At 41.6% G+C, this 11,978-nt stretch overlaps 1 protein-coding gene across 1 annotated transcript in view; it reads right to left on the bottom strand.

The window, feature by feature from the left end:
* The window catches only part of LOC115871020 (nesprin-1-like), a 196,492-nt gene that overhangs the window by 99,337 nt on the left and 85,177 nt on the right, over nucleotides 1–11,978 (bottom strand). Inside the window, exon 3 of the mRNA XM_045294562.1 lies at nucleotides 29–124. Coding sequence (XP_045150497.1) covers nucleotides 29–124 — 96 coding nt within the window. The remainder of the gene's footprint in view (nucleotides 1–28; nucleotides 125–11,978) is intronic.

The following is an 11,978-nucleotide window of genomic DNA, read 5'->3' as shown; positions in this document are numbered from 1 at the left end:
GGGGGTGGGGTGGGGTGGGGGATCTTACTAGTTTCTGCCCAGACAGGACCTCCAGGAGAGCCAGCAGCTTGACCCCATCCTTCATGTCTTCAAAGAGGTCCTCTACCACCATTGGGGGTTTCCGCTGTAAAAGTTAAAAAGAAATAAATGCTGAAAAAGCTTCTTTCTAGATCCACCTCTCTCTGTCTCCTCTCCTTTTCTATCACCTCTCCCTCTCTCACCTCAGCAGTGAGTAAAGTTTATTGAAGAACCATCTTAAATTCTTGTTTTGAATATGATGGGCAATCCCCTTTGACCACAATAAGAAGAAAAACAATCCACAATAAAAGACAACTTGTTATTCAGAACCCTCAGAAGATGTGATGCTTCCATTGGCAAGCATACCAGGTTCTTTTTAGAAATTAACTTTGAAAGGGTGGCATGATGCAGGCTGGAGGAAGGGAAAGGGGCATGAGCAACCAGAAAGCGAAGGCTTGACGCGACACTCAGAAGAAGCATGAGCACCCAGGCAGCTTCACGCGGAGCCTAATGCACTGCTGGGGCTTAACGAGGTGCAACGCTGCCATGGGAGTTCTCATCAAGGTACCCTCTAGCCCCGCTAACTCAGGGACTTGCTGTGGGGGCACTGTCGGCATAGCTCAAGTGCAGACTTCATCTTCCTGTGGGTGAGCTTGGGATGTTCTGTTTCACCCGCTGGGATTGGCCAGCAAGCGTCCTCTCTCGTCATAAGCCCAAGAGAGCAGATCCAGCAATGCTAATTCATGGCCAATGTGGAAGAACACGTGTTAACTTCATGGGGGTTTTTGTGTTGTTTTTTTTCATGATAGCCACAACAGTAAGTACTGGGTTCATCCAACTTAATTGCACTGAACACAATAAGAATAAGGAGGCTACTTAAATGAGTAACGGAGGATAGGGGTCTACATAATTTTTACAGAATCATAAATGTTTCCACTTTTACCTTGGTTCAAGCTCCATAGTTTGCGATTCTCACTGAATCATGTTAAAGGTCAGGTGCTAGAATCCCCACTCTTCTATTTAGAGATATCGAATCACCCAATTTTTAATGAAATGTGACCTTTTTTCTCATACCCACTGGAATGGAGCATTTCTATCTCTCTTATGATGGCAAGGACTACGGCTTCTATGTGGTATAAGTCTCATTGTAAATAATTTTTTCTCTTTATGAGCAGCTGAGCAATTTTTTCTCATGCTGTGACGTACATGTTCAAAAATAACAGGTTTTCCATATTCAATCTTTCTCCTTTAAGTTCCTTTTATGTATACTATAAATTCAAGAAAATATGAATTGATGAAAATTAGAAGTGGTCAAAAACAAAATGGAACAGATGAAGATCAATATCCCAGGGATTAGAGAGCTAAAATGGACTGGTATTAGTTATTTTGAATCAGAAAATTGTATGATTTACTGTGCTGGGAGAAACACAATCAAGCGTAATGGTATAGCATTCATTGTCAGAAAGGATCTAGCTAAATCCATCACTGAGTACAACGCTGTTTGTGACAGGGTTGTATTTATCCACCTCCAAGGAAATCCAATCAACACAACTATTATTCAAATGGATGCACTGCACACAAAAGCTAGTGATGAAAAAACTGAAGAATTTTACCAACAATGACAATCAGAAATTGATCAAACATGAAATCCAGATGCATTAATAATTATTGGCAATTGGAATGCAAACGTTGGAAACAAGGATTCATAGTTGGGTAGTATGGACTTGGTGATAGAAATGAAGCTGGAGATCATGTGATAGAATTGACAAATTCAACGAGTTGTTCAAGACAAATACCTTTTTTCAACAACACAAAAGGCAGCTACATCCATGGACTTCTAATGGCACACACAGACAGCAAATGGACTACATCTGTGGGAAGACACATGGAGAAGCTCAATATCAGCTGCTAAAATCAGAATAGGAGCTGACTGTGGAACAGATAAGCAATTGCTCATATGTAAATTCAAAATAAAGCTGAAGAAAATTAAAACAAGCCCACAAGAGCTAAAAGACGACCTTGAGTCTCTCCCACCTGAATTTTGAGAACATCTCAGGAACAAATCTGATGCATTCAACAGCAAAGACGGAAGACCTGATGAACTGTGGGAGGCCATCAAGACCATCATTCATGAAGAGAGCCAAAGGTCCTTACAAAGACAAGATCAAAGTGGCCGTCAGAAGAGACTCCGAAACTTGCTCTGAATCACAGGGTAGCAAAAGCAGATGGAAGAAAGATGAAGTCAAGGAGCTGCATAGAAACTTTCAAAGGGCAGCTCAAGAAGACAAAGCCAAATATTATAATGAAATGCACAAGCACCTAGAATTAAAAACCAAAGGGAATAACATGCTCAGAAAAAAAAAATTCCAGCCTCAAATTGCAATCTTGAAAGATTCTGTGGGCAAAATATTGAATGATGCAGGAAGTATCAAGAAGCGATGGAAAGGACACACAGTCACTTTACAAAAAAGAACTAGTCGACATTGCACCATTTCAGGAGGTAGCCTATGAGCAAGAACAAATGGTGCTAAAGGAAGAAATTCAAACTGAACTGAATGCGTTAGCCAAAAACAAGGCTCCAGAGGTTGATGGAATACCACTTGAAATGTTCCAGAAAGCTGAAGAAGCACTGGAAGCATTCATTCATCTATGCCAGGGCATTTGGAAGACAGCTATTTGGCCAATTGTCTGGAAAAGATCCATATTTGTACCCATTTAAGGAAAAACAACTGAATAGAATGCTCAAACAATGGAATGATATCGTTGATTTTGCATGCAAATAAAATGTAGTTTAAGATCATCCAATAATGGTTGCAGCAGTACATTGAAGGGTAAGTGCCAGAAGTTCAGGCTCAATACAGAAGAGGACCTGGAACAAGGGCTATCATTGCTGATATCAGACAGATCTTGGCTCAAAGCAGAGAATAACAGAAAGATGTTTGCTTGTGCTTTATTGACTAGTCAAAGGCATTTGACTGTGGATTAAGAGGAAGTTGTGTGAACAGAACAAGGGACCACTGCATGGTTTAAAAATCAGGAAAGGTGTGCATCAAGGTTGTAGCCTCTCACCATACTTGATCAATCTTTATACTGGGAAAATCATCAGAGAAGCTGGACTCTCTGAAGAAGAGTGTGGCATCAGGATTGGAGGAAGGTTTGTGACAAGGATCGGAGGAAGGCAGGTGACACAAACTTACTTCCTGTAAGTGAGGAGGAATTGAAACACTTGTTGATGAAGATCAAAGATTATAGCTTGCAGTATGGGTTACAAGCAATGTGAGGAAGATCAGAATCCTCATAACTGGACCAATAGGTAAGTAACATCATGATAAATAGAGAAAAGATTGAAGTTCTCAAGGATTTTATCTTACTTGCAGCCACAATCAATGCTCATAGAAGCAGCAGTGAAGAAATCAAAAGATGTATTGCATTAGGTAAATATGCTGCACAAGTTCTCTTTAGAATATTTAAGAGCAAGGATGTTATTTTGAGGACTAAGGGGCACTTGACCCAAGCCATGGTATTCTCCATTGCATCATATGCATGTGACAGTTGGACCCTCCTTCCCCTGTGCAAAAACGGGTTTCACCATACATCACAGAGTTAAGATAAACTTATCTGGCCAAACTCGCATAGTATGACCCAAAGTCTCAGACAAATAAAAATACTCTATCAGGAAGAATATGTCCACTTTTTATATTGCAGCAACCTTAAAAACAACTGACACGTGTGTGTGCCCATTTCATTATTTGCTTGGCAATACTGTCCGGAGTGTGACAATTGACTGTCAGTGTCCTCGCCACACTCCCACTCCGGGATGAGATTCGGAGATGGTAAACAAACAAATAAATTCCTTCATTATTGAAGGGTATGTGCACTTTTCAGGGAAACCTGATCTTATTTGAAGCTGAAGAAAAATCTTTATTACCTTTTGGCCAACTGATATTGGTAAATTAAGAAGGTGGGTAGCTAAATGTCAGCAATAAACAAAGAGCCATGAACACAGTTCCATTTTACAAAACTCTCTCTCTCTAATATATATATATTAGAGAGAGAGAGAGAGAGAGTTTCTGAAATTACAAAAAAATTTTAATTATCAAAGTCAATGGGCTAGTACCTTAAGAAGGACATCATGATGCGTAGAAAAATAGAGAGTCGGCAAAAAAGAACTTCAATGAGATGGAGTGATACAGTGCCTGCAGCAGTTGGCTCAAACAAAGCAGTAACTGTGAACATGGCACAACATGGGAAGCGTTTCATTCTGTTGTCCCTAGGGACACTTCAGTCCAAAATGATTCCAATTCACCTGTATTGGGCTGAGTTGTCCAGAGAAACAAAACCAGTGACATCAGGATGCCCAGTGCAACTCAAGTCCAAAGGTTAGATGCTAGTTGGGAACCTCTTCAGACTGACATACTACAGGCTGAAGGTGCAAAAGGTGACGCTGGAAGCAAGATCCCAGGCTGGTAGGTGAAAAGTCACTTGGATCAAGGTCTATCGAAACATGTTATGGTGCCAACAGCTCTGGGGGTTGGTTAGATCACATGGGGCCACCCCTAGAGGTAGGCACCGATTCCTAGCAAGCACCAAGATGAAGGAGCAGAGAGAGAGGAGAGGTCTCCCCAGCCTCTCAGAAAAAAGCCACACCTCCCAGGAGCCATCACCTGATTGAGGGGTGTACTCCACTCCTATACTTTCATACAAGTTCAACTCCCACGGCAACTCCCACAGAAACAATACTATTTATCCCATTTTTCAATTTTGCATGAGTAGTGTACTTTCATGCACATCCTCTAAGGCAGTGATTCTCAACCTTCCTAATGCCTTGACCCTTGAATACTGTTCCTCATGTTGTGGTGACCCTCCAACCATAAAATTATTTTCGTTGCCACTTCATCACTGTAATTTCGCTACTGTTAGGAATCATAATGTAAATATCTGATAGGCAGGATGGGACCCCTGTGAAAGGGTTGCTCAAGTGCCAAAGGGGTCGCAACACACAGGTTGAGAACTGCTGCTCTAAGGTGTAAGCAGGTTTGATTGATGGATTGAGAAGAGTAATGTGGTGGAAGAATACATGCTCACCTGGAACTTTGCTAGCACGTCATCCCCTCACAGATAGATGCTCACCCGACAGAGTCTGGAGTCCCCGGAGACCAACACACTCAGAAAGGAGATTTGAAGTCTTAAAGATTGACTCTTTAACCAAAGATAGGGCAAAAACACCTGATTTGGTCCCCATTTGCCATCATTACTGGGTCGCAGACCACTTGGGCAAGCCATCTTTTTTTGCGGAATGCATATTATTTCTGGAATATGGGCTCCCAAAATATTTCTCAACACAAAAATCAATAGCATTTTAGCTTTAAGACATTAAACCCATACCTGAGGGTTCTAAATGTGTGATTTCTGGATGCCCAGTGATGCCCAGACAGCTGAAGGGATAGGCGGAAAGCAGTTGCCACAGGCAACCATCCTCTCCAGTCTAGATACAGGTGTTGCTGAGCACTCAGGGTCGCTGGAAGTGAGGCACGCCCACAACCTCAGAGGCTCACAAAGCAGCCCTCTGGGCAATGCTTAGAGTGGCCTTAATGCAAGGAGATATGATAGAAGTCGCCATCCTCAAAACCTCTGAGACAGAAGCACTCACCACTTCTAGAACCAGACAGAGCACCACTCCTGGTTTGTACCTAACTCTATGAAGAATAAGCCCACGGGGGACCAGTCTAGAGTTTGCGCATATGCTGATCATTATCTCATGATGGAAGCAAAGTGCTGAACAACAGGATGGAGGAGGAAAGGGAAAAGAGGTTGACCAGCAGATGTAGAGCAACACCAAAAGTTGGCCAGAAGCCCACTCTATGGAATGCTTAAAAATGCCAAAACTGCCTTGGATCACATAAATTAAATAATTATTAGAACCATAGTTAGTAGCCCAATAGAATTATTCCTGTCTAAAGTGTTTTGCCCTTTGGTTAACAATTTTTTCCACTATTCCAAATATCTGCAGAAACCAGATGGCATTATTTAAAAAGTTTATGGGCGAACTGTATTCCTTTTACTCCCCTTAGGAAAGCACTATTGTGGTTATTTTTCCACTGCTACTTGACAAAGATGGGAAGACAGTCCCTGTTCCCTTTTGTTTCCTGTGACAGAAAACAGACCCATTCCCACTTCCTTAATTAGGTAATCCAATGGAGAATAAACATCCCAAAGGTAGCCTTGGTAATAACTGCCATCAGACAGCCTTTAAACCTGCTCAGAAAATGCTGTTCTTAACAACTTTCATATTTCATACACCTTGTTTTGCTATACAATATAAACGAAGCTGACTGAACTGTGCAAGTTATCGGTCCAGTACAAAGTGGAGGTTGTCCTTGACGTCTCTCATTTGCTCACACCCCGCACCTAATCCATCAACAAATCTTCCTGGTACTTTCTAAATCCATCCATAATTCAATCACTTATCACAGTCTCCACTGCTAAACCATGGTCCAACTTGCCATTCTCCTGCTTGCCTGGTTGCAATAATCAGCTAATGTATCTCTTTCCTCTGGCCCGGGCCCACTCCATTCTACAACTCCATTCTAAATCCAGACTCACAACATTAAGTCCATTATGATGCACAGTGACCTTATTCTACACAGTCAGCTGATACAAGTTACTGCCAATCTCTACCACCGAGATGCAGACTCCATAACTCAGGGAGAGCATTTGTATTTTGTTCATTGTTACAGTCTAAGCATCTAGAATATTGCCCAGTGTGATAATTAGGTTTATTGTGCCAATCTGGCAAATAGGAACATGTAAGATTAATCAGGTCACAGTTTGTTTGGAGGGCCAAGAAAAAAAAGGCTCTGCAAGGCCTTCCCTCCTCTCTCTTGCTCTCTGGTGTTCACAGTGTGCTGGGGCGTGTGTGCTGCTGCTGTAGCTAGTTCTCCGCTTCAACCTGTGAGCTACACTACCACTGGGCAAGGCCAACCAATGGATCATGTCGCTAGAGCTTGAGGCTCCTTTGAGACCTGCATAGACATGCTGCTGGTGCTTACATCGTTTGAGCTTGAGGCTGGTGGATCCTGTTGTCATGCATTGCTTGTGTTCAATATCCCATCTGGGCCTTCTTCACTAAGCTCCTGAGCTATTGACTGTTGGTGACCCACCAGGTTGTTTGCTGCCTGTGGGCAGACTCTCCTTGCCTTTCCCCAGGGAGGACTCTGCTGTCTGCTTCCTTGACTTTGGAGCTGGCAGCCCACGAGAGTTGAAGGACTTCCAGTATATGAGTGGTTCTCAACCTTCCTAACGCCGCAACTCTTTAATACAGTTCCTCATGTTGCGGTGAGCCCCAACCATAAAATTATTTTCGTTGCTGCTTCACAACTGTAATTTTGCTACTGTTATGAATTGGGTGACTCCTGTGAAAGGGTCATTCAACCCCCAAAGGGGTCGCAACCCATAGGTTGAGAACCGCTGCAGTACATTAACTGTTCCATGTAAGTGAATTGAACTGAACCCTCTACTGTTTTGTGGACTAATTAGCTGTTATATTCCTTCTTGCTGTATAAATCTATCCTCTTATCCATATATACAATCATAAGGGTCCTGGGTTTTTTTTCTCTAGAGAACCCTGCCTAACACACCCAGCATGTAGAAAATCATTAAAATATACTTGCTGAAAGAACAAATGGAGCACAAAACTGGTCACTCACACGGATTAGTTCGCAAGCTTACGAGTCCTTGGATTTCCATGTGGCTTTGATATTTACTATTTGTACCAGCTGGAGTGTAGTCATTAGCACCAAGTTTCTGATTCAAAGTCTAGACTATGTTGGAGATTATACTGACATATCATAAAAGATAAACTTTCAAGGGCACAATTACTGGTATCTGATAACGTACTCAGTAAATGCGCTCAATAAATGACAGTGCTGTAATTTAGGAATATATTTCATCAATAAGCTAGCCTGAATCAGAGACCTAATGCTAAAACAAAACAAAACAAAGCCCACTTCTGAAACTCAAGGTGGAGAATACTGAGTAAGCTAAGACAAAAACAACTCCACTTCTTTTCATGAATAGCATCACCAGAGTAGGAAGAGGCAAATCTGCTGAAAATGAACATTATAGGTTTTATGTCTAAAAATGAATTCACCCTCCTCAAAGGAATTATCATAACCCACTAACTTGTGTTAGTTAACATTACAGTAAATCAGCAATCTCTGTTTCACAAGCGGCTGCCTATTTGCAGAAGCATGACTATCTCACTTTGAAAACAAAACACACATTAAAACATCACAGCTAATTATCCCCTCAAATTTTAGAAATTAAATCTGTGCCCTAAAAATGAGATAATCACACACATCAGAAAACCCTAACATTATTTCCTATTTTAATAAGACACTTGTTGTAAGAGAAGCCTTTAAAAAAATAGATTGCGCTATTCTTTCAGCCTAGCTCTTCATACAACTGTCAGAATATTTATAGAATTGATACAAGAGAATAGAAAGCCATCAGTAAATTGGTTAGTTCTTTCACTTAATTAGAAGTAAACTGGTTGTTAATTTTCAAATCAGCCAAGCAGCCAAAAACAAATGGAAGTTTCTATTAAGAACAAATAAATAAACAAAACCTAAACTTCCTCCTCACATCAACTTCTGAACAGCTCCCCAGATGCACCCAAAACTGAATAATCATGGAAGAGAAAGGTCAACTGTTTCACTTCTTAACTCAACACAATATATTGTTAAAGCTGTTTTTTAAATGATCAGTTTCTAAAGATTTTTTCAAAGCAAACACACATAAAAAGTCTTTGCAAATAAGGAGCCTTAGAAATTAGCCTCGGACAGAAAATATTTATTTTTTAATTGATTAAAAATGTATAAGAAGGAATGGCAGGAACAAGAGATATCAGGGAATTTAGGATGAAGTAGTTTTTATCATCCTCCTTAAATTTACACACACACACTCAAACCATCCCATTTGATGCTCTCCAATGGTAGAAATCGGTAAAATATTGACAAACTGCATTCCAGAGCAAGTTGAAGCCATTTTGATTCCTAGCCCATTTAGCCCTACCCTCCTTCCTTATGTTCAAGACTCAGCTAGTTGGCTCAAACACAAGAACAACTGAGGACGGCACAGGACCAGACGGGATTTCGTCCGTTGTACATAGGGTCGGTGTGCTTCGGAGCCAACTCAATGGCACCTCACAACAACAACAACTAGCTTGGGACACTACACAGCACAAAAGAATGAGCTGATTTTCATCCAGTATCATGATTACCAATATTTCTGACTGTTGTCATTTTGCTACCTTCCTTGATAGATGCCAGCAAAATATTGTAAGGGGGAAATGCTCGATCATCTAGGAATATAAGGAGTTTCAACTCTTTTAAATGATAGTTTTCAACTTTTCTACAATGATTCCAAAGGGGCACACTACTTATAATGGGGAGTCATGATGTAGGTGACAGAGACATGATCATCATCATGCCAGAGCTGAGTTTCCACCCTTGTCATGGACTTGGAAGCCATTCCCAGTTGTTTCAAGTCAGACCACACTGAAGTTGGGGCCCAAATGCATTGAGTATGTACCAGACAAAACGGAGCAAACAAACACAAACACCAATCCCAACCTAACTTAGCCAAACAAACTACAAGCGATTCGATCCTCTCGAAGCTGACAGGAGTTACGGATCAGTGTTTGGGGGAGCATGTTTCTTTGCTCCCCATCTGCCAGGATTATTTAATACTCAAGAAGCAAGAAGATGTGTGGCTCCCAAGATGATCTAGATGTGAAACACCATGAGACACGTCGATTGCTTCTTTTTAGAATTATTTTCCAGTGAGATGTTTTTTATTCCAAGTATGGCTTTAAGTTTGCTCTGTGACTGTAAACCCACCGTTTTCTGGGGGTGAAAGCTGTGTTATCAGACCCACGGTGTGCCTTGTGCTTCTGTGAAGCCCAGCTGACTATTATTAATTTTCAGAAAAGACAAGGCTTTTCTTCCCAGTCTCTCTTTGTCTGAAAGCACACTTTAGCATCCCAGAATACAGCAGCTTCAGAAGCAAACCTTCTCCCATAATGACATCATGTCTTAGCCCAGAAGCTGCGAAGACACATACCCGGACTTGTTTTTGGTGCAAATGGAGTATTATCATTGTGGGAATTCTCAGAGGTAATGGGGTACAATATACCTGTAATGGAAGGGTACAATATACCTGCCATCTGAATTTGGGTCAACATGTAAGCAAGACCTCAGTGGGTCTGGAGAGGATTTGAATCCGAGGACTTGCAGAATACATGTGCTTTAATAACACTGTAACCAGAGATGGAAATGGGACTACAGATAGGGGCGGAGATGGAGGGAGAACAAGACAGAGATGGATGGAGGTGAAAGTGCAGAGGAGCAGGAGATGGGATGGAGAGATGCAGAGATAGAGTTGGTCCTGGGACAGGTCAGAGAGAGGTAAATAGGTAAAGTGCTAGAAATGGAAACCCAATGAGAGATGAAGATGCCCAGAGGATGGGAAGGAGGAAGCGAAGTGCGTAGGCACTTATGTGGTCAGCTCTGAGATAAATGGAGGTCTAAGCTCTACTCTTTAGCTCTCTTAACATGCTCCTATTGCCCAAATGAGGTAATGAGATCAGATTTAATTTCCAAAAAGCTTTCTAAATACAAGAGCATCAGAAAACAAAAAATGTACTCCAATACATGTGTGGGTTTCGGGAAATTTTGACAAGATATTAGAATGTAGGTATAAATAAGTTCAAGACCACAAACAATACTTTTTCTGTTTCAGCTTTCAGTTTTCAAGATGTTGCAGCAGGTGGGGAGGTTGGGGTGGGGGGTTGCAACACAGAGGAAGGAAAAAAAGCTCTTTCTTACTGTTTCTTACTGAAAATGTTAGGATGGGGAAGCTGAAGAGATCATGCATTTTCTGGCCCTTTTAAGATGTTACCATGTAAACAGTACAAAAATCTGCAAAATGGAGAGACACACATGGCCTTTGGAGTCAAGTCTAGACTCAAGTCCCAGTAGTCCCAATGCCCTGGTAATGAATATTTCTGTGCAGAGCACTTAAATCCCCCAAACTCACAGTGATGAGGTCAATGCCAGCTCACAGCAACCCTATGGGACCGGGTAGAACCATCACTTTGGTTTTCTGAGACAAACATTTTACAAAAGTAGAAAGCCCTACCCTGTTTCCCCGAAAGTAAGACATCCCCCAAAAATAAGACCCACTTACAGTTTTGCCTCTCGCTGAAATATAAGACATCCCCCGAAAATAAGGCCTCCCCAAAGCTACTGTAACTCTGGACTCTGACTGTAGCGGCGGGCGTCACTGCACAGCTCACGGTTGGCCACAGCGCAGCCGGAGCAGACAGGAAGTGCAGGGTCTCTTTTAATAAAACAATAAACAATAAATGTGTGCTCTATTCTTCTTCGTGGAAAAATAAGACATCTCCTGAAAATAAGACCTAGCGCATCTTTGGGAGCAAAAATTAATATAAGACACTGTCTTATTTTTGGGGAAACAGGGTACCTTTCCCCCACAGAATGGCTGGTGGTTTTGAACTGCTGACCTTGCAGAATACATGTGCTTATTAGAAGTCCAATAAGCAATCACTATGCCACCAGGGCTCCTAGCACTTAGCACAGTGTCTGAGATTAATCACTATTCCATTTCCTCCAGCAATTTGAAGTCTTTACTATTCCACCAAAAAAAAATCAAAACTCTGTCACTGCTATTTTCTTAAGCATCTCTGTGTGATATTCAGCACTGTACTTGAAGCTATTAGCATTTACAAAGAAATTCATTAGCATATGCCTTAAAAGGTTTACAATGTCCTGGGGAAGGTGAGATGGGAAGCACTACAAAAGAATCCTAGCCTTGCTGAGGATCCCTAAGATTCTGAGGAAGGACCTGGATTTGGGGCGCCCCAGTCCTAGAGTGCTGCT

The sequence above is a fragment of the Echinops telfairi genome, unplaced genomic scaffold (assembly GCF_000313985.2).
Source record: "Echinops telfairi isolate 266 unplaced genomic scaffold, ASM31398v2 ScPeMD7_3533;HRSCAF=4204_0, whole genome shotgun sequence".
NCBI lineage: Eukaryota > Metazoa > Chordata > Mammalia > Afrosoricida > Tenrecidae > Echinops > Echinops telfairi.
Note: the sequence above shows the minus strand (reverse complement) of the source record. Positions and strands in the feature narration are given on the sequence as shown.